The following is a 25936-nucleotide window of genomic DNA, read 5'->3' as shown; positions in this document are numbered from 1 at the left end:
CCAGCTGGGGCTGGGGGCCCTTGTTTGCCCCTGGGTAGGGTTTGGTATTGTGCTGGTTAGGGTGTCAGGGTGTTGCACAGCCTGCCACCTAAGTGGTGACCGGTTCCTGTTGCTTCTGGAGATGGTGTACTTTTGCGGGGTTTTTGTTTTGTTTTTATTTTCATGCCTGGTGGGGGTCTGCCTAGTGTAGCTATAGTTCCACTGGTAGTGTTTGGCGGCCCTCTGCTAGGCCCCCGTGATTGTACACGTCGCAGGGGTTTTCATTGCTATCCTCTACCCTCTTGTTATGTTTGGGTTTCTTAACCGGTTAGCAACACCTTGCCCGGGCTTCCCGTAGCAGTCAGCCTACGGGCCCTGGAAACCCTTGTCTGGGCTCGGGGACTATTGAATGTGTCTTCCGGGTTCCAACCCGTCTTGTACGGGATCGTTGGTTGCTGTGCCCTTGTCTCCGAGTGACAGTCGCCACTTTTACCTCTGTCATGCTGCCTGTTGGGTCACTTACCCCTTGACCCAGAGTCTTGTGAGAGATTCTCTGCTTGTTCTCCTGATGTTATTACTGTTCAGAGTACAGGCGGCATCCATGTTGCAAGCTAGGTTAGGTTGCTGCAACATGCTAGGTTGGTTTCCCACTCGGATGCCCCGAGGCCGCCCCGTTTTGGTTAGGTGCTGTTCGCCGCTTTCCCTCCCTGTTCCCGGCTCCGGGCCGTCTGCGGGTTTCGGGGTCAGGACAGGGTTTAGTTGGGGCCGAGACTCGGGCGGTTTTCGGGGGCTGCCCTGTTCGGGTTGGGGGACGGAGGTTTTCGAGCCTGTTCCTCCTGCCAAGGCTTCTGGGTCTTACCAGTGGCCCTTTCTTGCTGCCTTTCCCATGGACTCTTGCTTTTCTTTAAGGACGGAGGGCTTGGAGGACGGCTCTGCCCCGGGGCCTCTGTTGCTGGTTCCCGGGGCTGTGGGGGATGCCTGCTAGCAGTTCTGGGGCGGTTTGCCCCTGCCTGGGTTTTCTGCTTTTGGGGGGAGTTTTTCGCCCATCCGGTCTGCTTGCTTTCCACTTTTGCTGGCGGGTTTTCGTATCTTTAGCGTCGGTCACAGCCCTCTGTCTGGCGGCCATTTTCGTTTGCCGGTTTCCCAGCGTGGCCACCAGGGCGGCGTTGTGGTTCGTTTACATGCGACTGGGTGTGCGAGCAACCTTCTTGGGTGAGTTTTCACCTTTTTTCAGGGGTTTTATTCTCCTGTTTTCGTTTCTTTGCTTTTCTGGTGTTTTCTGCCTGTTTCCTGTTCCTCTGGGAATGTTTGGGTGTTGATTTTACACCGGGTTTCCCTTTTTGTCTGTTTTGGGTCTGGGCCCTTGGGTTTGGGCTCAGTGTCCCTTGCTGTTCTGCTTGCTCCCACACCTTGTTTCTCGGTTTTCGGTCTGTTATGACTGTTTCCCTGGGGGTTCTGTCTGGGGGATGTGCTTTGCCCTCTGTGGTGGTTTGGGCTTCCCCTGGTTCGTTTCTGCGTTCCTTTGGGTTCTTTGGTTTTGTTCCGGAGGTTTCTTCCTCTTGGGCCCCTTTGTGGGTTCAGGGGGCTTTGTTTCCTCGTGTGACCCGGTTCTGCCTTCTGGAGTTCCGGGGTCTTCCTGGCTTGCTGACTGATCTTTTTGGGTCTTGGCACATGTTGTGGTCGTGCTGGGACTTTGAGGTTTTGTTGTCGAGGTGGGCCTTTTGATGCAGTTTTGTGCCTTCTTTGCCTGGCTGGCGTGGTGCTCTCTGCCCACTGGTCGGCGACTTGTACTTTTCTTTTAAAGTGTATGTGTACGCATGTACTTGTGTACGCTGTGTGTGTGTGCACATGTGTATACACACGTGTGTATGTATCTTGTGCACATACCTTGTGTGTATGTGTATATGTATTTGTATGTGTATATACATAATGTGTATATGTGTGTGTGTACTTTTTCTTTCGGGAGGGGCTCTGTTGATGGGGCACTGGGGGAGCAGCTTGCTCTGTTGCCTCTCGCATGGTCCCGCTGTTGGTGGGCACTTTTGGTTGTCTTCCGGCTTCTGGTGGCGTCGGTGGACGGCTTCCCCCCCTTTGGGGGGGTTCAGAGCTGGCGGGGTGGGCTTCTTTCCCTGCGCTTCATCGTGTCATCTTAGTGGGTGTGTTGGACGTGGTCGATCCGCCCATCCTTCTGGGGTTCCCGTCTGCTCTTTGCAGTCATGGACATTTCGCATCTGCGGTTCTTCTGGACTTCTTCAGTCTGCGCCCTGGATTCTATGCCCTCCTCCGAGAACTGTTGCCTCCTGTCCGGCTTCTGTTGGAGCCAGGTGCCTGGATGGTGGCCCTGGACCTCCAGGTCACTTCTTAGCACGTTCCTCTCCAGTTTTCCGGGACTGGCACAGTTGGTGGTGGGGCTTCAGGCTTGCTGCTTTTGTTGCCTTCCCTATTTTGTAATTGGCACTTGGTGTATTTTTTGCATCTTTACCGGATCTTAGTGCCCTGTCTGAGTTTGCTTGAGATTCGGTGTCTGGCCTACCTCGACGACTGGCTGGTGTGGGCTCCCAGTCAGTCTGCTTGTCTGCTCGCCAGGGGTGTGGTTCTTTCCAGATCGCCGGGTTTGGTTTCCTGGTGATCTGGAGGCCATTCCATCTGTTTCCGTCCCGAGTTCGGACCTGGGCCTTGTTTCGGGCTATTGGGCCACTCCTTGTGTTTCCCTCCAGAAGTGTTACTGTGGCTGTGGTCCCACCTTCGGCTGTACATGAGGGGGTCCCGGGTTGCTCACCGGTTGCTTGAGCAGTTGTGCGGGAGTCTGAACTTCGACGTGCTGGTCTGCCCGCGGGGTCGGGTTTGGCTTCGGCGTCTGTTTGGTTCAGATTATTGTGATTGTCTCTTTATTATTCGTCTCTTAAATTATCTCTAAGAGATCGTCTCTTAAATTATTGGGATCGTCTCAAAGCTCTCCAAATGTACTCACTAGAAAGAAGACAAGAGAGATATCAAATAATATACACCTGGAAGATACTGGAGGGCCAAGTACCAAATCTACACAGTAAAAAACAACGTACTGGAGTGAACGATATGGAAGAAAATGCAGAATAGAACCAGTGAAGAGCAGGGGTGCCATAGGCACAATCAGAGAACACTGTATAAACATCAGAGGTTCCCAGTTGTTCAACACCCTCCCAGCAAGCATAAGAAATATTGCCGGAACAACCGTGGACATTTTCAAGAGGAAACTAGATTTATTCCTCCAAGGAGTGCCGGACCAACCGGGCTGTGGTGGGTATGTGGCCCTGCGGGCAGCTCCAAGCAACAGCCTATTGGACCAAACTCTCACAAGTCAAGCCTAGCCTCGGGCCGGGCTTGGGGAGTAGAAGAACTCCCAGAACCCCATCAACCAGGTATCAACCAGGTTCCTTTGGAGACTTCCCTTCCGCCTCTTGCATTCGCTGGGTTCGTTCCTCCGGGGATCTTGTGTTGGTGCTGCGTCACCAGCTTCCTCTTTGGGGTTTTTGGGGTTCCGTGCCTTGGCACCTCCCCGAGCCTTCGCTTGATGTGTTCACGGACGGGTCATCTCTTGGCTGGGGCTTTGTGACCAGTGCTCACCAGGTCGGCCGGGGATGGTGGCGTCTGTCCGTCCGTCGGGCTCACAGCACGGTTCGGGAGTTCGTGGCTGTCTGGTTTGCGCTTCGGAGGGTTTGGGTCACTCGGTGCTCTACCATTCAGCTCCGTTCGGACTGTTCTCTGGCGGTTCTTGCCGGAACCACAGGGTTTCTCTTAGGTGTTGACCTTTGGGGTTGGTTCCGTAGTGGCTCATTTGCTGGATTCTCGGGGTTTGGCTAACCGTGAGGTTCATGTCTGGGGTTGTGTCCTGCGTCCTGGCGGACAGCTGTCTCGGTTCATTCCTCTGTTCGCGGATTGGCCAGTCGTTGCCAACTCGTTTTGTTGGCTCTGCCGGACGTATGGACTCCTGGCCATGGACGTCTTCGCATTGGCGTGGTCTAGCCGTCGCCCATTTTATGTGGCGCCCTTACCCACCTGCGAGGCGTTCACGGTGGATACTTTTCGGCAGGACTGGTCGAGGTGGGGGTACCTGTTCCTCTTCTCCCGGTCCAGCTGTTGCTTCGGGTTCTGGCTCGGTTGCAGCCCATTCCCACGAGAGCAGTCCTTATGGTTCCTTGGTGGCCGGCCCAGCTTTATTTTCAGACACTGCTTGATAGGTGTCCTGACCCGGGGCATTTTCCTGCGGCTCCGTCTCTTTCGGCAGGTCGAATCGGTCCTGTACGTGACTGGTTCAGCCTTCTCCTCGGCTCTTCGCGTCTGGTATTTTGACGCGGGTTTCACCATCTCTGTGGTGTTCAGGTGGCTTTGTTGACGGTGTCCCACCTGCGAGCTTCGTCTTGGCGACAGTATGACGTTTCGTACGCTTTCTTGTGTTTTGTTTCACCTCCGGCCTGTTCATGCATTGCCTGAGCCGTCCTGATCCTTGATCAGGGTGCCTTCTTATCTTCTCCTCAGTTTGTGGTAACCCTTTCGGTTCAGGTTTTTGCTCTTTGGTACTGGTGGTAGATTTGTATACGTGTGCAGCCTTTCTCCGTCCTGGCGACGGTCGAGACGGCTGCTTTCCGGAGGGGTTCTTGATGCTTGATGCAGGGCTCGGGTCTCCCAGGTCGTCCACAGAGTTTTTCAGTCTTCCAGCCTGCGGTCTGTCTTTGCGCCTGTGCTGTTCAGACGTTTGCAGCTTTTGCTGCTGTGTTAGTGACGTCTAGGGCTCATTTCGGGCGTAGGGATTTGAGGGTCGCACAGGTTCTTGGCCGCCCATTCTTTATGCGCTTCTGCTCCTGTGCGTTCTTGTTGCCTTGGGTCGCAGGTTGCAACCTGTTGTCTCAGCTTCGCGTTGCAGAGTTTGTGGTGGCCGCCTCCCGGGTTAGCCCTTTCTTTTCCTTCTCTTTGGGTATGAAGCTCCAGGGAGCCGTATGGGCTCCCCACAGAAAACCAGCATTGAATGTAATGAAACACCATTTTCTGGGTGAGCCCCGGAGGTTCCCTGGCAACCCTCCCTCCCACCGGTCGGCGGTTTTTTCGTGTTGGTTGAAGCTTAGCTTCCGAACTGAAGCTTGGCAGCCGGCGCGGTAGGTCTGGGGCTCCCCCCTCCCCCTCTCGGGGCGGGGAGGGCTGCGCGAACGATCGTCACGGCAGTAAAGTGTGATGTTTGCTTGTTTCCTTGTGATTGTAGGGAGTTTCTACCTCTCTGTTCGGTTTTTTGTTTTAGTTTTTTACCATGTGGGGTTTGTTTTGTTATGCCTACCTTTCTGGGTGCCTAACCCCGGTCGATGGCAGCATGAGCACAGCCGTTCCCAGCACGATAACAGCCGTACCCAACACAAGAACAGCCGTACCAAGCATGAGAGCAGCCGTACCCAGCACTAGAGCAGCCGTACCCAGCACGAGAACAGCCGTACCCAGCAAGAGAACAGCCGTACCCAGCACGAGAACAGCCGTACCCAGCAAGAGAACAGCCGTACCCAGCAAGAGAACAGCCGTACCAAGTACGAGAACAGCCGAACCCAGCACAAGAACAGCCGTACCCAGCACGAGAACAGCAATACCCAGCACGAGCACAGTTGAACCCAGTACTGGTACAACAGCAGCCAGCACAGCTCAGAAGCAGATGAACCCACAGCAGCAGAGAGCACCAGCAAAGCTGATGCAAACATCTAAAAACATCATGTGCGGCGTGAACAGTTAGAACAAGTGTTACATTTAAGTGTGTACACAGTGTTAATATTAATGTTGCAGTAATTTTAGTGTACAATAGTTTTCATAAACTGTATTGTAGTACTCAACATACAGCAGAACTACTTTTAATCAACACAGTGCTAACGACATAATGCACTACAGCACGTATTTACTGTAGAGCATTCACAACTTCACGAAACTTCAAGATGGACATAACTCCAACAATAAGGTAAATTTATGAGTTACAGTATTTTTTAGTAGAGAAGTAATATATAGGTACAGTATGTAATATGATAATGCATTTTTATTGTGTAGAAGAAAAATAAAAGGCACTGACACAAACGCCTCCTGAAGGTCACCTCTTGCAACGAATCCAACGCTCCAACGAGCTGGGGTTGGTCCCATATAGTACGTTGAATCGAGGTTGTACAGACAGAAGCTGTCTCTGATATTATAGATAGATATTATATTCTAATGGTTTGTGCTGATCCTTTTCATTGGACAGTCTCCAACACCACTAGCATATCACTCAAATTTCCAGATATTTATCTGACTGCTCTCATATGTACCTATTTAAAACTTGCTTTAAATTAATGTCTGTTGTGTGACAGAATTTTGAAGCAATTCGTGGAATGAATAATTATGCTTCTATATAATTGTTTGAACAGCTCTGGTGAGGATGGTGAAGTGAAGGATGATATCTCTGAATGTGATGACCAGGCCAAGTACTACAGCCACCCATTAGTTTCTGTGTCAGTTATTAATCCTGATGAAATCCCGGATGTTCCGAAAAATAGATTTTTATATCGTGCGGGACCAGAAAAAGATGGCGACAATGAAGGACGTCAGGAAAGAGGGAGGGAAAGGTCCCGTGCAACTGTGCGAGCCTATACCAAGAGTGGTCGTAAAGTTAAGGGAAGGGGATCCTTGGTAAGATATGTGTTTTGAGTTTCTTTTCATTTTAATTGTGAAATTTACATTTAAAAATGTGGTATAATGCATTAGTAGAAGGGGGTTGCCCTTTCACTCATACAAGGGTGAACTGTATGAGAGATGTTGTGAATAAATTTGGCAGTGATGATAGATGATATCAACTCTCATTTTTAAATAAGTTTGTTTTTTTGGTTGATTACATTGAAAGATATTCCCTAGTTACATACTACCATTTTGTGCTCTCCATGTAAATGTTTGTATTAATTCTTTCATTATCATTACCCTTTCTGGGGGGAGCCCCTTGTGGCTCTCTGAAGCTACTATGCTGTTTGCTAGACTACAAGGTACTATCTGTCGGGGAGTTCTTATTGGCCTACTGGGGACCACAAGCCAAAACCTGGCCCCCTCACAGAGGCATAGGGAGCAATAACACTGAAATTTGTATGCAAATTTATTCATGTCTACAACCACCATGGAAAGGCACCCAGAAAGCCAGTGTAACAAACCAGACACTGTAAGGTTAGAAACAAGCCCACAGCCTTAAAACAGCCAAAAGAACTCCCCATCAACGTAATCGAACAATAAAAAATTTGTGAAACTAGCACAAGCTAGTTCACCCCTCTCATTTGGGGGGAGGAGGGGAGCAGACCAGGTTGGCTGGCTGCTCTGTGTTGCTGAGTTTAGCTCTATTTTACTCTACAAGAGTCATAATTCCCTGATCTGTATATACCTTGAAGAGTGGGGAAGTAATTTTGTACATTTAAGGAGAGGCCTGAGATGTTGGTTGACTGCAGTTATGATTCCCCTAGCGATTTCCTCCGCCCTTTCTCGATGTGTTTATAGATGCCTCGGCTCTCGGCTGGGGGTTTGTGACCAGCGCTCACCAGTCCAGCTAGGGTAATTGATCTCCAGTCTTTTGTTGGGCTCACAGTATGGATCGAGAGTGTATGGCCATATTGTGTGTGGAGAAGAATAAGAGCTACAAATAGAGGTTAGAGGTGTTAAATATACCAAAGCTAGAAGATAGAAAAGGAGGTGATATGATCACTAGAGGCAGTTCCCTAACTATGAAAGTGTTACGTTCTGAGAAAGTGTTTGTAAAGCAGTTGTTCAGAATGCGAAATGAGATTTTCCATAGGTGCAATGCTATAAATTCCCCATTCTCGGGCAACCAAAGATCCTTAAAAACTGAAATTTTTCAGACATAATGAAAAAAAAGGCATATTATTTACCTTGAATGGCAGAGTTGTCCTGCTTGTAAAAGTTTGCAGTTCTTAATGAGTGAAGAGATCTCCAGTATCCACTTAATTTAAGGACCTCTAATTTACCATTTCGCCTGTTCTAATGACCGATTTTTAGATCTTTAACTGGCATATTATTTACAGTCATTGGCCGTTAAATCCAGAATACGGTATTGAGTTTACAGAGTCCGGTACGCGTTAAACTGGAGACCAGTGTTGTGTGTTTTCACAGCCTTGTCCTTGCTAGGCCAGCAGTTACATTTTCCCTTTACAGATTTCACTGCTTCTGTTATGCAGCATGTAGTCAGGGCTAGTCACAGTCACAACTAGTTAGCAGCAGCCATGGTCAAGTCACAGGCAGGCATTGTCACAAGTCAGTCAGTCATAACCAGTCAAAGGCTGTTAGGCATTCACAGTTTTGGTAGCAGTCAGTCACAGTTTGCAAGCAACATGAGTCTGATGTTGTTTATAGAACACCAATATTATGTACTCTCACAAACCCAATGTACCTTCTTGTATATAAGTAAGTCAGGGCAGTCAGTCAGGGCAGTCTTACCTCCATGGCCACCATCTGGTGGGAAGGTAGCCGAGAGTCTGAACCGTGAAAATACCATACGGACCATCTGCACACACCTGGAGGGGCGGAAGATATTTCTAGGAGGGTATGGTAAAGGGAGTAGGATGTACTCACCTAGTTGTGCTTGCAGGGGTTGAGCTCTGGCTCTTTGGTCCCGCCTCTCAACCGTCAATCAACAGGTTGATACCTGGTTGATGGGGTTCTGGGAGTTCTTCTACTCCCCAAGCCCGGCCCGAGGCCAGGCTTGACTTGTGAGAGTTTGGTCCACTAGGCCGTTGCTTGGAGTGGCCCGCAGGCCCACATACCCACCACAGCCCGGTTGGTCTGGCACTCCTTGGAGGAATAAATCTAGTTTCCTCTTGAAGATGTCCACGGTTGTTCCGGCAACATTTCTTATGCTTGCTGGGAGGACGTTGAACAACCGCGGACCTCTGATGTTTATACAGTGTTCTCTGATTGTGCCTATGGCACCTCTGCTCTTCACTGGTTCTATTCTACATTTTCTTCCATATCGTTCACTCCAGTACGTTGTTATTTTTCTGTGTAGATTTGGTACTTATATACTTTGGTACTTGGTAGGTGTACAGGTTCCTGAGCCTATTGGGCTCTATCATATCTACACTTGAAACTGTGTATGGAGTCAGCCTCCACCACATCACTTCCTAATGCATTCCATGGGATGCATGTAGTGGGGATGGGGGAGCTGAGGGGATGTGGTGTGACCACAGCCAGTCTGTGATAATCCGCTTGCCACCCTACCATCCAAGAGAAGAGAACCCACCTACCCACCCACCCGCCCAAGGGAACCCACCCAAGAACATCCAAAGCCTGCCCAAAACGCTTGCTCACCCACCTGAACCCACCCAAGCATGCCCAAAAAAGTCCACCCACCCGCCTGAATCCACCCAAGCCTGCCCACCTGCCTGAACCAACCCTAAAAAATCCCCCCAAGACCGCCCATCCCCCCCCTGAACCTGCCCTAAAAAATCCACCCAAGCCCGCCTGAAAAACTGCCTGAATCCACCCAAAAAAACATCCAAGCCCGAAAGTCCACCTGCCCGCCCCCACTCCCTCCAGCCAGCCAGTCAGCCAGCAGGCCAGTCTGTCAGCCAGCCAGCCAGCCAGCCAGCCAGCCAGCCAGCCAGCCAGCCAGCCAGCCAGCCAGCCAGTCAGCCAGTCAGCCAGTTATCCATTCATCCAATCATCCATGCAGCCAGCCCATTTGCCTGCCCACTCACCTATAAGCCAGTTAACCAGCCAGATCACACACCATCCATTAAGTTGCTCTCTCCGGATTTAACGACCTGGGTACAGCCCCATATAAGTTGTTAAATTGAGTGAATACTGGAGTTGATTGAGGAGATGGTGGAAGATGGCAATGCATGAGTGGTGGAGGAAAGCAGTATGACGTCAGTGGAGAGTAACGTTTCATAACATTCAATGCTCTGTTTTTATTTTCACACTATTTATTCCTCATTGCATGTAGTTTTCTCTTTGCATTCCTTAAAAGTTTGAACTTTAACATATAAACATTCCTGTTTCTCTAAATATATTCAATAATTTTCTGTAGGGAGCCCCGTCGGCTCCCTCACCAGGGAGGGCCCTGAAGCTATCCAAACTGACATGTGCGTTATTAGTTAGGGGTCATCAGTCAGAGGATTTCTTGTGCCTATCGGAGACCATGAGCCAGAACCTGGTCCTCTCTGAGAGGTGGAGGAAACAATAGCCTATGAGCACTCTACATTTAGAGTATGTCATACTTGCCATTGACCGGGGAAGGCACCCAGAAAGATAGGTGAAACAAAACAAACCCCAAGCTGGTGAAAATTGCAACTTATGTCCAAACCAAGCAAAATACATCAAACAAGTAAAACATCATCACCCTAGCCTAACCACTCATTAGCACCCTGGAAATCACCATTGGGCTTGGGGGTATCATGGATGTGTCTCCCGAGTCCTCTCTCGCCATGTGCTATGTTGTTAGTTGTTCGTTGCCCCTGCATCAGGGTGACGATCATCCGTACTGCCTCTGTCATGCTGCCTCTTGGGTCAGTGATACCTACGGGCCAGTCTTGTACTTACCTAGTTGTGCTTGCAAGAGTTGAGCTTTGGCTCTTTGGTCCCAGCTCTCAATCGTCAATCTACTGGTGTACAGATTCCTGAGCTTCTCGAGCTCTATCATATCTACATTTGAAACTGTATGTGGAGTCTGCCTCCACCACATCACTTAAACTAGTACATTCCATTTACTAACTACTCTGACACTGAAAAAGCTTTTTCTAATGTTTCTGTGGCTCATTTGGGTACTCAGCTTCCACCTGTGTCCCCTTGTGCATATACCATCTGTGTTAAACAGTCCATCCTTGTCTACCCTGTCAATTTCCCTGAGAATTTTGTATGTGGTAATCATGTCTCCCCGAGCTCTTCTGTCTTCCAGCGACGTGAGTTGCAGTTAACACAGCCTTTCCTCATAACTCGTGCTTTTTAGTTCTGGGACTAACCTAGTGGCATACCTTTGAACTTTTTCCAGCTTCGTCTTGTGCTTGACAAGGTACGGGCTCTGTGCTGGGGCTGCATACTCCAGGATTGGCCTTATACTGTATATGTGGTATACAAGGTTCTGAAGGATTCCTTACACTGGTTTCTGGAAACAGTTCTGATGTTAGCCAGCCTTGCATACTCCGCCGATGTTATTCCTTTGATGTGGGCTTCAGGAGACAGGTTTGGCGTGATATCAACTCCTAGATATCTAGGAAGCCTCCTAGATTTGGCATGATATTAACTCTCTTTCTCTCTGTCCATTTCGTGAATGACTTCATCTCCCATTCGGTATCCACTGTCCTATTTCCTCCTATTTCCTCCACCTAGTTTCATGACCTTACATTTATTTGGGTTGAACTTTAGTAGCCATTTGTTGCACCATTCCTTCATTCCTCGTGTTAGTCTTAAGGGTCTTGTTCTCAGCTTGTGCTCCACTTTACCCATTCTTCGTCTGAAGATCTCAAGGGTCAGGCAGCAGCTGAGTTGTATGCTAGATTCTTTTTGTTGCAATGGGCCTAGTTGGTTGTCTGGTTGGAAGCCCCAGAGCTGCCCCGCTTGGGTTTTAGGGCCCAGGATTTGGGGGCGTGGATCGCTTCGGCCTTGGTTCAATCTGCGCCCCCGCTTCCTTCCCAGGTGGGCATGTTTCGCCCTGCTCCTTTCCCCTTTGCTTCCGGCTCCCAACTGTCTGAAGGTGTCGGAGTCGGGGCTGAGCTTCACTTGGGTTGAGGCTCAGGTGGCTTCGGGGGTTACCCCTTCCGATTTGGGTGTGGAAGTAGATGAACCCGATTTCCCTGCTGAAGCTTCTGGGTCGCCCCAGCAGACTCACTTCTTTGAGGCTTTTTGCCAGAACTCTGCCTCTTCTTCAGGGGTGGCGAGCAGGGAAGAGGGCTCTGCCCTGGGGCTCGGGGGGAGTCCACTTTGAGCGCTTGGGCTTTTTTTGCCCCTGCTAGGGCTTTTATGCCTTCTGGGCTGGGTGTTGCTGCAAGGGAGGGGGTTTTCGTCCCCCTCTTTCCCTTCTGCATTGGTTTTACCATATTTGCTGGTGTGAATTACGGACCTTCGTGTCGGGCGCATTCATCTTTGGCTTGGATGTTTTGCTGCAGTTTCGTTGTTTATATTTTGGCGGCCATTTTGCACTCCTGGGTATGCTGTCATGATTGGCCGTCAGGGCAGCGCTGCGAGTTGTGTTTACATATGGCTGCTGGGCAATTGTGCTTGCTTTTTGGGGCGTTTTATCATTTCATTCATGTGCCCTTATTCTTACCAGTGACTGTCAATTCCCTTTCGTGTTACATATTTCTGGTTTGGGTTATGTCTGCTTTGTTAGGGGTGGGGAGGTATGTGGATTGCTCTGTGTTTCTTGCATCCCTGCTGAGGCATCCTCAGTTGATTTGATAAGTTTGTACAGTACTTATCTCACAGTACTCCCTTTGTTGTGCTTGCAGGGGTCGTTCTTCGGCTGTTTTTCTCCAGCTTGTCGGGTTTGGGTTTCTTGTAACTTGGCTAAAGTTCCAGTTGGTTCCATCTCAGGTTCGGACTTAGTTGGGCTTCGTGTGGGATTCTTGGACGGTCTCCGTCTCTCTCCCTCCTGCATTGCTCTGGCTGCGGTCCTGCCTTCAGCTGTTTTTTGAGGGGGGGTCCCGGGTCACTCGAGTAGTTGTTCGGGTGCCTCAACTTTGTCATGCTGATTTCCCCTCTGGGCAGGGTTGGCTTCGTAGGCTGTTTTGGTTTCTTAAGGGCAGCTCCTTTTACACTCTTGTGACTGCTGGGTTCATTTCCCTGGGTCCTTACGTCGGTTGCTGAGTCTCCAGCTTCCTCTTGGGGTTTTTCGGAGTTCGGTGCTAACTGCGGGCCACTGGTTTGGTGTCAGTGGTTGTGCTTTGGGTGTATCCTGCTTCGATGGTTCCTTGTTCCAGGGACATGTGTGTCTCAGGTTGTCCGCAGTGTCTTAAAGTCTGGCCAGCCTGCGGTCTACCCTTGTGCCCATGATATATGGACGTATGCTGCTTTGGCTTCTGTCTTTGGGAATATGTCTTGGGTCGACATTCAGGCGCAGGGGTTTTGGAGGTCAAAGAGGGTCCTAGCCATCAGGTGTCTTGTTAACATTCCATGCCCTCTCTTGCCTTGTGTTGCTTTGGGACGTCTATAGCGGCCTGTTGTCTCATCTTTGTCTTGAGACCTGCGATGCTGCCGCCTCCCGTGTAAGTCCGTTTTTACTTATCTTCAGGTAGTCAGCTTCAGTTAGCACAGAAAACCAGCGTTGAATGTAATGAAACGGCATTTTCTGGGAGAGCCCTGGAGGCTACCTGACACCCTCCCTCCCTCTCTCTCCGGTTGGCGGTTTTCATCATTCTCGGACAGAGGGGTAAGTCGACGGCTCACCTGAGCAGGCTTCCCCCACCTCTCGGGGAGTGGGGAGGCCCCTAACAAGTGGTTAGGCTTTGGGGATATTTTACTTTTCTTTTCTTTTGGGGGGAGTTATTTTGCTTAGTTCGGACATAGGTTGCAATTTTCACCAGCTTGGGGTTTGTTATGTTTTGTTTATCTTTCTAGGTTCCTTCCCGTGTTGCTGGCAAGTATGACATGTTCTAAATGTAGAGTGCTCATAGGCCATTGCTCTCTGTGCCTCTCTGAGGGGACTAGGTTCTGGCTCTTGGTTTCTGGCAGGCACAAGAACTCCGGTGACTGATGACCGGAGTCATCAGTCATCATCAATGTATTAATATTGCACATGTCAGTTTGGATAACTTCAGGGAGCCTCCGGGGCTTGCCTAGAAAATGGTGTTTCATTCCACTCAACGCTGTTTTTTTTTATTTAACTTCAGTGTATTATAGTAAAAAAAATTGTTTTACTGTGGTATATTTTTGTTTGTTTTCTTTCCCTCAAACCCATTTCCTATTTCTAATCAGTTTTCATTATATACTTTTGGTACTTTTATATTTGTAATTTTGGTGAACTACTTGTTCACTAGTAACACCTAAGTTTTTTAATTGATCATTTCTGTTTACAGAGATACCATACTCCATCACCATCCAGGAGTCGTTCTCGCAGCAGGACACCGCCACATTGGCGACAAGCCCAAAGACGTACTATCTCCTATGATCAGTTGCAGGTAATTAACCTTTGGATTTGCCAAACATTTCATAATAGGTACCCCAAAATGGAATGCCCCCCCTCTCCCTCCACCAGAAAAACCATAGAATGCAGTGAAGCCCCAGTAGCTCCCTGAAGATGTCTTGCTGAAATGGCTCCTATTATTAGGTCTCATCAGTTGTAGGATTTCTATTTGGCCTACTGGGAAACCATAGCCAAAACCTGCCCCCCCCCCCCTCCCCTCACAGAGATACAGAGAGTGAGTGGCATTCTACCACCCCATAAGAAAAGCATCCAGCAAGTAGTGAAGCATTACAGACCACTGCAAGGTGCACAGTAAATGAAGCCTCGAAACAGCCAAACAACTCTCGAAACAATTCAAAACAATGATTGAAAATTGGGCAAATGCGTTAGCACTGATAACCACCACCACCAGGCGGCCCAGAAACTAAGCCAGTCCTCTCCACCAACCCTTCCAGGTCAGTTCTGGAGCAGATAAACAACAAAACACCAATGAACTAACATATCAGCGATACTAAGATGTGAGGAACAACTACACGGCAATGAGGAGATAGGCAAAAAGAAATTTTGAAAAAGGGATTGTGGATAAATGTAAAATGGAACCAGACCTATTCTATAAATTCATAAACAACAAATTGCAGGTAAAGGATAATATTCAGAGATTGAGAATGGGAAACAGATTCAGGGAAATGTAAAGGAAATGTGTGAAACATTAAATGAAAAATTCCAAAGTGTGTTTCTACAAAACGAAATCTGGGAACCAGACACAATAAGAATTCCAGAAAATAACATAAGAGCACATAGAGGTGTCTAGAGACGAAGTGAAAAACCGTTCATGGAACTAAGTAAGAACAAAGCAGTTGGTCCAGATGGAGTTTCGCCATGGGTTCTGAGAGAATGTTCACCTGTGCTCAGCATTCCACTTCACCTGATCTTTCAGGCATCCCTGTATACAGGAGTCGTAGCAGACGTGTGGAAAAAGGCTAACATAGTTCCAATGTACAAAAGTGGCAGCAGGAAAGACCCCCTCAATTATAGACCTGTATCATTGACAAGTGTGTTAGTCAAAATATTGTAAAAAATAATTCAAAGAAAATGGGTAGAACACCTGGAGAAAAACTATATAATGTCAGACAGACAGTATGGTTTTCGATCTGGAAGATCCTGTGTAACGAATTTACTCAGTTTCTATGATCGAGCCACAGAGATTTTACAGGAAAGAGATGGTTAGGGGTGACTGCATCTATCTGGACCTAGAAAAAGGCTTTCGACAGAGTTCCACATATGAGATTGTTCTGGAAACTGAAAAATATTGGAGGGGTGACAGGTAAGCTTCTAACATGGATGAAAAATTTTCTAACTGATAGAAAAATGAGGGCAGTAATCAGAGGCAATGTATCGAACTGGAGAAATGTCACAAGTGCAGTACCACAGGGTTCAGTTCTTGCACCGGTGATGTTCATTGTCTACATAAATGATCTACCAGTTGGAATACAGAATTATATGAACATGTTGACCAGACCACACACTAGAAATTGAAGGGACGACGACGTTTCGTCTACTCTACACAGACGCCGTCTTGTAGAATCGGCTCTTATTAACAATGTACCCAACATGAACTTGAGTCCTGGCTTTGTTGCTGTGGACTCTTCCCTTTCACAGTATATACTCAAATGCTCTAATCTTTCTAACAAACGTGACTTAACATAAGCTTTCCCCCTTCCATTTCTTTCTTTCTCTTTCCCTTTCTTTCTCTCTTCTCCCTTTTTCTGTTCATTGTCTTCTACGCTCCCTTACTATCCTCTTCTTATTCCTATTACTATCTCCTTCGGTGGTTATAATAGGAGCTGCCTCGTATGGGCCAATAGGCCTGCTGCAGTTCTCATTACTACTATCCCCTACACCTGACTTTCCTCCTCAGCTCTCTCTTGCCTATTTAATGCCTGTCCCTACCTACCCTCATCACAATCGACTTGAGAATGGTCCAGGACGGACCGAAACGTCGTCGTCCCTTCAATTTCTAGTGTGTAGTCTGGTCAACATACTTCAGCCACGTTATTGTGACTCATCGCCTGCATTATATGAACATGTTTGCTGATGATGCTAAGATAATAGGAAGGATAAGAAACTTAAATGATTGTCATGCCCTTCAAGAAGACCTGGACAAAATAAGTATATGGAGCACCACTTGGCAAATGGAATTTGATGTGAATAAATGCCATGTTATGGTATGTGGAATAGGTGAACATAGACCCCACACAACCTATAAACTATGTGAGAAATCCTTAAAGAATTCTGATAAAGAAAGAGATTTAGGGGTGGTTCTAGGTAGAAAACTATCTCCTGAGGACCACATAAAGAATGTTGTGCGAGGATCCTATGCCACGCTTTCTAACTTAAGAATTGCTATTAATTTAAATACATGGATGGCGAAATACTAAAGAAATTGTTCACAACTTTGTTAGGCCAAAGCTCGAATATGCAGCAGTTGTGTGGTGTCCATATCTTATGAAGCACATCAACAAACTGGAAAAGGTGCAAAGACATGCTACTAAGTGGCTCCCAGAACTGAAGGGCAAGAGCTTCGAAGAGAGGTTAGAGGCATTAAATATGCCAAAACTAGAAAACAGAAGAAAAAGAGGTGATATGATCACTACGTACAAAATAGTAACAGGAATTGATAAAATTGATAGGGAGGATTTCCTGAGACCTGGAACTTCAAGAACAAGAGATCATAGATATAAACTAGCTAAACACAGATGCCGAAGAAATATAAGAAAATTCACTTTCGCAAACAGAGTGGTAGGCGGTTGGAACAAGTTAGGTGAGAAGGTGGTGGAGACCAAGACCGTCATTAGTTTCAAAGCGTTATATGACAGAGTGCTGGGAAGACGGGACACCACGAGCATAGCTCTCATCCCGTAACTACACTTAGGTAATTACATTTAGGTAATTACGTACGTGTGCACACACGCACGCGTAGTGAATAGACCTACTGTGGTTCATCTGATAGCAGCAGTTGATGTTTTGGTTAACATAGATTGAAAGTAAATAGGAGATGTAAAATGACATCCATAATGTATTTTAAATTTGGTTTGATGGAAGGCGACTTTTTAATCCCCCTTTGCCATAAATATCGAAAATGGGAATAAACATACCATAACAGAAAACGGTCTTATACAGGGAAGATGAAGACTTGATGACGTCATTGACCATTGGTGATACCTGTTCAGAATCACTGAGGTAACGAAATATTAGTGCGATGACAACCTGCAGTTTAATCCCCTTGAGCGAAATAGTTGGGGCTAGAAGGGAGCAGTTTTAATTAACGTTTTTGGAAAATTTATATGATGGATGGGAGCAGACAATAAATGAATGAAAATATTAGGAGACTACGAGGTACTGATGAATAAAAATTGAAAAACATGCCCTGGACTAGAGGCGACCATCGGGAAAAATGAAAACACCCCTGCTACTATGTCTGGCATGGGGAAAAAAATATGAAAACACCCCTGCAACTATGACATGGGGGAAAAGCAAGATTGCCGGTCATAGGGGTCATTTCCACTACTGTACTACTAAGTGGACGTAGTAGTGTTCTTCCACTACTAGTAGTGGAAGAAGACTCACCGAGCGGCAATTTTGCTTTATTCCCATGCCGGTCAGTGAGTTGTGATTTTTTTTTCCGTGAAACAGTGACTGCCGGTCAGTGAGTCGTAATTTTTTTCCATGGATGTCGAAGGCCGGACACTGAGTCGTGATTTTTTTCCGTGGATTTCAACGGACGTTCTTTGGCCCCTGCCATTTTGCTCAGGGGGATTAAACTGCAGGCTTCGGTCACACCCAAATTTCGTCATCCTGGAGCCAGAGCACACGACTTTTGCCTATAGCATCAGCCTCAAGAACTGACGTGTGGGTAGCCGGCATGAAGGGTCTGGTGCTCTCCCTTCCCCCTCCCGGGGAGGGGGGAGCTGCGCAGACAGCTGCGTGGCGACGTGTGACGTCATACTAGTTTGCTCGTTTTCTGTTGGGAAGTTCTATCCACTAGTTCGGCTTTTGGTAGCAATTTTAACCAGAATAGGGGTTTGTTTTGGGGCGCTTACCTTTCTGGGTGCCTGATCCAGTCGATGGTAGACATAGAATGCTTCCAACCACACGAGGGTTTTTATAGGCCATTGCTCCCCTTGCCTCTCTGAGGGGGCCCAGTTTTGGCCGTGGTCCCCGGTAGGTCTAAGAACTCTATACACATGACTGATGCCAAAGTCTGACATTAGCATATCAGCCTGGGATAGCTCTGGGGAGCCTCCGGGACTCGCCCAGAAAATGGGGTTTCATTACATTCAATGCTGGTTTTTTTCTTTGTGAGTTAATTTTTAACTAGATATTGACCCTCGGTGGGACTAAAATGTCCCAAAAGGTGCCTTAGATGAAGGATTAAGGTAAATAAAATTAAAAAAAATAAAATACAAAATAAGTATATTAGTAAAATTCAACCCTCTACCCATTCCTTTTAAATATGCCGAGATGTACTCTTATTTCAATAACTTGTCTAGCATAAAGTAATTCATTTATATTTTATTTCCTATCCAGAAATGGAATGAGGAAAAGGTGAGAAGAGAGCAAGAGAGACTCCTAAGGCAGGAAGAGCGGGAGCAAGAGATTGAGGAAAGACGGCAAAGACGAGAACAGCGTCATCGTGAAATGGAAGAATGTGAAGGGAAAGAGATTGAAAATATCAAGCGAGGGGATCCACTCCAACGAGAACAAGCGATGAAGGGTGACTGGCGAGATTCCAGAGAAAAAGTAAAGAGAGATTTTAGAGATGGGAGAAATCAGCAAGTTTGGAGAAATGGAAAGAATAGGCAACGTGGAGAACAAGACTGGCGTGAAGATCGAGAAAGAACTCGAACTGAAGAAGACTGGAGAGAAGGAAGAAACAAAGAACAGTGGAATGACAGAGAAGAAATTGGCCACCAAGATCTCAGGGAAAAGTTACGTAACCAACGTAAAAAAATGGAATCATGTATAAATGACAAGTAAGTTTATAATATAGTACAGTACTGTATTTTATTCCTGGTGGTGTCTTTGTGAGTAAATGAGTTTGTTCCATTTATCTTCCCCCACATGTCCCGCTTTCTCTTCCTGTTCTTAAACACCTACTGAACTCCTTGCTGGAGCCTGTGCTCCTGCTGGGTGATTTTAACCCTTAAAGTGCGCATCACGTCATATGACGCGTTGGAGTACTACGCAAGATTTAAACGGCCCGCGGATACATGGGTTTCACCACACCTTCATCAGGGCTCTTGTAAACAGACGCCATTTTTTAAAAAAATCGTGGGCCAAACTCCCGGGTGTTATTGGCCTCAGTATTGAGTGAGCAACCAAGCCTGACGCACGCAGCATGAGCTAACAGCACTGTTGTTCAGCTTGTGACCACAGCATCGCCTAAAAATGCCAAAATATACTTGTTCATGCTATTATGTAGCAATGATATTATTACAGAAGACCCCTGACTGATAAAACTGACCAGGGTTCTGATAATAGGATTGTGGTGATATTTAGCGCTGTGCGCCATGGAGGGAGGGTGGTGGTGATGTCTTCTGACAGTGTGTGGCCACCTTTTATTGACTGCACTCACCATACCAGCTTAGTGGTTTGCTATGGTGAACACAAATGTAGATACTTATATATAACGTGTGTATAGAGGGTATAAACAGCAAGAGAAGGTTGGGAGCCGCCATTTTGGTGAGGGCGGTGGCATCGTCTGCACGACGCCACCGTGCAGACGACGGTGTTGTTTACTGGTTACCACGATGGTCTTTGGGCACCATACCAGTTTACCTGTACAAGTATGGTGAATAAAACAGGTAGATATTTATATATAATGTGTGTATATAGCGTAATAACACCACACAGTATTGTTGGAGGAGAAATATTAGTGCGTCTGGCCTTGAAGGCGGCAGCCATCAGCTGACTGTGTGAGGTCCTACGTCTTTGTGCCTTTACTCACCATACAAGCTTAGATGTACAGTTATGGTGAACAAAACATGTAAATACTTATATATAATGTCTGTATATAAAAGCAAAAACAGTATGGTGGGTGGAGAATGGTGGCAAGTCAGGTGAGGTGAGGTGTAACGGGGGGGTGGGGGAAATAGCTCTATCTTGTCCATTATTCCACCCCCCAGTTAACTAACGAGGCCGGGGGAAACAGCTCTCTCTAGTCCGTTATCCCGTCCCCAGTTAGCTAACTATTCTAGAGCACTCCCAGAGTTCCTAAGGCAGCCTCTCTCGTTCAACACCTTGTAACCTAGGTATTTGACTACCTAGGTGCTAAGACTACAAGGCGCCGTAACTGGATCCGCTACCCGAAACTCTAGGGAGAACTCTAGAATACATAATCATTGCCCCAAACGTATAAAGGAAAACGAAAGGAAAGAAATGAATAGTGAAGTAATTAGTGAGGGTGTGGGGTGAGAGGCAGAGAGGTCGGAGGAGCGAGGAGGGTCATTGGTTGAAAGTGAGAGTTTAGAGAGGGGTGGAGGGAGAGGTGTAGATAGGTAGAAGTAGAAGAGTAGAAAGTAGAAGTAGAAGAGTAGATAGTAGAAGACGAAATGCTGCCACCATCCATTCTAGGCCATTACATACAAGACAAGGAATGGAACTTGTCTGTATCACAAAATTCTCAAAAGATGTTATCAAGGTCATTATTGATATGTCCCATCTCTATCCTGTACTCATTCTAAACCATGAAACCAGTAATTACAGAGGCTTTCTCACCTCAACTCAAAATTTCTAGGAACACAGTGAAAGACCATTTAAATAATAAATTCAACAATTATATTTTTCATGATAAATATCATAACTTAAGCAATCCAATTAAAATGTTAAAGATTAATATTCAAAGTGAGTCATCCTCCAAGAATCTGAGAACACTACAACTGACTGCCCCTGATCATCACACAACACTTGTAAAACACGACCAAGTCACCTTAATGTTCAACTCACCAAGTGCCTGCCTATAGCTGGATAGAGAGTGGGGGGGGAGTCTGCAGCTGTCAGGCAGCGTCACCCCCGTTCGACCGACAGCCTGTCTCGGCTGTTGTCCTCCTGCTCTGCTGCCTGGTCTTCTGTCTTGTTAATGCTTAATGCTGCCGAATCGATAGCTCTCCGAGTATATATTGGGGGAACCTAGTAGCTAACTCCGCCCACAAGTAGATAGCCTCCGGCTCTCTACCAAGCCACTCCTTAAACGTCGGCATGTTTGAAGGCTACCAGGCTCCAATTATGAGATTAGTAGAAGTAAGGTGAAATTCGCATGATCTGACCTCAGGTCACTTGGTGTCATTAACTCTTCGAGGTGTGAAACTCAGGCCGACCAAGCTGGCGCCTTCCCAAATTCTTGTCTCTGACTCATATACTATATATATTTTAAATAAACTAAACCAAACACTTTACAGTGTTACAGAGGGAGGGAGGGAGTGGCAGCCAGTGGCGGGCTGCCACTGCCACTCAGCATACCAACTTAGTGGCTCGTTATGGTGAACACGAATGTAGATACTTATATATAGCGTCTGTATATAGTGAATAAAAGCAAAAACAGTATTGTTGGAGGAGAATGTCGGTGAGTCAGGTGACTTGAGGGAGGGAGGAAGTAGCAACCAGTGGCTGGCTGCCACTGGCACTGCCACTCAGCATGCCAACTTAGTGGTTCGTTATGGTGAACACGAATGTAGATATTTATATATAACGTCTGTATATAGTGAATTATAGCAAAAACAGTATTGTGGGAGGAAAATGTGGGTGAGTCAGATGACTTGAGGAAGGGCGTGAGTGGCTGGTTGGTACACGGCGGTCACTCCTCGTTACTTTTTGACTCATAATAGCTACTTAGTGGTTCGTTATAGTGAACAAAACATGCAGATACTTATATATAACCTGTGCTTATAGTGTAATAACCGACAAAGTATTTGTTCACTGATTGATGAACATAATTGAATCAACAATATGCACACCATATTTTTGAGCACAGCAATGATTCACTTATTTTATTATATAAATATATCAAACTACACACTATTGAATAACATTACAGCAAAAAAACTATGAAAAATCAATCAGAGACATTGAAATAATTAGGTAATTATCTCTCTGTGGCAACTCCGGCCTGACAGCTGGCGATCAACAGACTGCCTGGGACGCACGCTGAGTCAGCACATATTTTTTTGCCAGACTTCCCCGCCCTATAGCGGGTAATATATGCCACTTACGATTTTTTTTTTTTATATTTCCCGTGATCAGTGAACACAAATTAACAGGTTAGGAAGAAAAAATAATTTTTTTTTTTTTTTCAAAGTTACATGCGCCTGTGGGGAAGAAAGGATATTATACCCCTAGCATGTTAAGGGTTAACCCTTAGACTGCGCAATACATACATACTGTACATGATTGGACAAAATAATTTAACATAAGTTTTTAAAACTTGCACAAACACCTTCCAATTTTTTTGCATAATCAACTAGGCAAATGCTCCAACTTTGTCTAAATGATGACAGCGTAACTTAAAAAACAAGAGAATCAAAATTAATTTTAAAATTGAATATTGAAAACTTCAGATTTTCAATTCAGAAAAAAAAATATGAAGTATCACCAATTGTTCATTTAATGTTATTATTCTCTCAGAATAGCATTTAATCTTCATTTTCATTAAATTAGCATATAGGTTTTCAGTACAGTTTACTGTAAAAAAAAAACGTCAATAGGGCATTTGAAATATGCGGCAAATTTAGACCAAAAAAATTGTAACTCCAAATGTATAAAGTTTATGAAAAATCCATTCTGAAGAGATTGTAGAACAGACAGCTGAGCACACAATATTTGACACAATATGTCAAAATAGGAGAATCGGTTAAAAACTGTAATTTTAGAAACCACTCAAAGTTGAAACTCTAGTTTCAGAGATAATTGCAGTTGAAGTTATCAACAATGAATAAAGGTAGTTTTAATTCATTAATTTAATTGTATGTTTTAATAAACATTGTTTGGCATTCGTACTCGAATATGTGAAAGTTGTAGGTCAATATGTGTTGAAATGAAGCCAAGAAAAAATAACCCAAATACACAATATAGGGATAATTATAATAATTATAATGATTTAGGGTATATATTTAGAGTATACTTTATATAAGTGAAAAAGCCCTAATATGGTCCCTAATCATCAAAACAACCTAAAGAGACAAAGAAAATAGAGTTTGAAATCAGATAAAAAATCAGCCAAAAAAAATTATAAGTACCAAGTTTTGCGAGTTGACTGATTTATTTGTTGACCAATTTCATTCTGTCTGCAGATAGTTAGGGAAACATATGCATTCTCCAGGATGTAAAGGTTACAACAAAATCAGATAATAAACAAAGTCGAAAAAAAACTGAAATCTTAAACAAAAATTGTTTTTGGGACATTGATGAAAGTAACATATATTAACATTGGACAATGTATTTATATGATATATAACAAAATAGAGCATATTAACATAGTTATTCATTATTATTTGTTTTATTATGTATTACTTAGAAATGATTTAAAGGCACCAACTGCAAATCCACTTTGTGGACACTTCTTACTACTATTCTTCTTTGAGCGTTGGACAGGTGCTTGCATCTCTTTATTACTGCATAATCCTTCAGTTCCAGTTATTAGGAGCTGTTATCCTTATCAACAAAATGTTCTTATTTTTTTTAAATTTGTCTAAAATCAATTTCTGAAAATATTTTGATGAAAGTTTCATGACACTGAAGTCAATAAGTAAGAGATTTGTTTAACATTTTTAAGTTATTTTTACATAATTTGAATATTTTTCACTACCATGCTCCCAATATGCGCGGTAATATATGCAGTCTAAGGGTTAATTGTCAACATACCCTCTGGGGTGATGTTCTGACAAACACCCGGGGGTCGCCTTTTTGAATCGTTCGTCTTCTCTTCTCTTCTTCCCTGTCTCTTCTGAATTCTGGTGAACCCACTCATTTGGACTCGCGAACTCGCACCCTTTCCTGTCTTGATCTTTCTCTCTGCTCGTCGTCTCTTTACTTGGATTTCCCGTGGCGGGTTCTTGAAAACAATGGTCGCTTCATGGCAGTGACCATTTCCCCATCCTTGTTACTTTTTCTCTTTTCACCTTCCCCTCACCTTCCCCTCACCTTCCCTAGGTGACAATTTGCCTAGGCAGACTGGAACCTCTTTACCCTCTGAGCTACTCTCTCCGACCTCTCCGTTCTGCCTCTCCCTCGCACCCTCCTTCTTTTTCATGACATCGTCTTCGGCGCTGCCCTCCACTCTATTTCTCGCTCTAACTCTTGGGGCATGCGGAAATGTGTTCCCTAGTGGAATGTGGACTGTGCTCAGGCTTTCCGCTGTAAGCATTCAGCCTGGAAGAGACATCGCCACTGGCAGACGGTTGATTCTTTTCTTTTGTTTCGGAAGACGAGTGTGGTGGCCCATAGGACCATCTGTACGGCTAAACGTGAGGGTTGGAATTCTTATGTTTTCACCATTACGGCTGAAACTCCCCTGTCGCAGATCTGGAAGCGTATCCGCAAGATAGCGGGTAAGTTCGTTCCCAATATCTCGCCGGTCCTTCACCTCCATGGTACTCTTGTGGTGGACCCCGGTGCAGGTTGTGGCCGAACTGGGTTCCCAGTTTTCATCTGTTAGCTCTGGTTCTCATCTTCTTCAGTCTTTCCTTCTTCATAAGCCTGTTCTTGAATCTCATCCTTTAGATTTCCTTACCCATCTCGGCCTTCCCTATAACGATCCGTTCTCTCTCTCTGAACTTCAGTCTGCCCTGGCCCTCTGATACCTGCTTGATGGGGTTCTGGGAGTTCTTCTACTCCCCAAGCCCGGTCCGAGGCCAGGCTCGACTTGTGAGAGTTTGGTCCACCAGGCTGTTGCTTGGAGCGGCCCGCAGGCCCACATACCCACCACAGCCCGGCTGATCCGGAACTTCTCTTAGAAATCAGTCCAGTTTTCTCTTGAAGATGTCCACGGTTGTTTTGGCAATCGTCTGCACTTCTACAGCAGCGGGCTCCGATGACATTCATTATGAGATGCTTCGCCATCTCCCTCCGTGCACGTCTCAGTATTTGCTGAGTCTGTATCCGGGTCTGGGAGTCGTCGTTAGTCCCTGAGGACTGGTTCGATGTCTACCCTGTTCCGAAACCAGGGTCTCTCGGGACATCCCCTCAGGACTTCCGCCCTATTGCCCTCACGAGTTGTTTCTGCAAACTCTTTGAACGTATGGTTAAGGTTTATTTGATGTGGTTCTTAGAACACTATCACCACCTCTCCCTTCTCAATTTGGTTTTCACAAATGCCGCAGCACAACAGATGTCCTGGTGAACTTGGAGGTCTATATTCGTATTGCTTTTGCTTTGAAGACCTCAGTTGTTGCCGTCCTTTTTGACCTGGAAAAGGCTTACGACACTGCCTGCGGAAACTCTAAGCACACTGCCTGGAGACATCATATTCTGACCCAACTTCGTTCTCTTGGCCTTCATGGCAACCTCCCTCTCTTCCTCCAAAGCTTCCTCTCTCATCGTTCCTTTCGAGTGAGGCTTGGTGCCACTCTCTCTCTCTGCCTCTTTTTGGCAATACGAGGATGTGCCCCAAGGTATGTGTCCTGAGCACTACTCTTTTTCTGGTTGCCCTCAATGATCTTCTTTCCTCTCTTCCTTCTGGCGTCTTCCCTGCTCTCTATATCGACGTTCTTATCCTTTGTTGTCGGAGTGATGATTCGCCTTTCCTTCAACGGCGGCTTC

General features: G+C 46.0%; 1 protein-coding gene across 1 annotated transcript in view; it reads left to right on the top strand.

The window, feature by feature from the left end:
* Moca-cyp (nuclear cyclophilin protein Moca-cyp) overlaps nt 1-25936 on the top strand; it is an 80306-nt gene that overhangs the window by 35222 nt on the left and 19148 nt on the right. Inside the window, exons 8-10 of the mRNA XM_045746450.2 lie at nt 6384-6645; nt 14019-14120; nt 18713-19158. Coding sequence (XP_045602406.1) covers nt 6384-6645; nt 14019-14120; nt 18713-19158 — 810 coding nt within the window. The remainder of the gene's footprint in view (nt 1-6383; nt 6646-14018; nt 14121-18712; nt 19159-25936) is intronic.

Source organism: Procambarus clarkii, chromosome 21, assembly GCF_040958095.1.
Source record: "Procambarus clarkii isolate CNS0578487 chromosome 21, FALCON_Pclarkii_2.0, whole genome shotgun sequence".
Taxonomy (NCBI): domain Eukaryota; kingdom Metazoa; phylum Arthropoda; class Malacostraca; order Decapoda; family Cambaridae; genus Procambarus; species Procambarus clarkii.
Note: the sequence above shows the minus strand (reverse complement) of the source record. Positions and strands in the feature narration are given on the sequence as shown.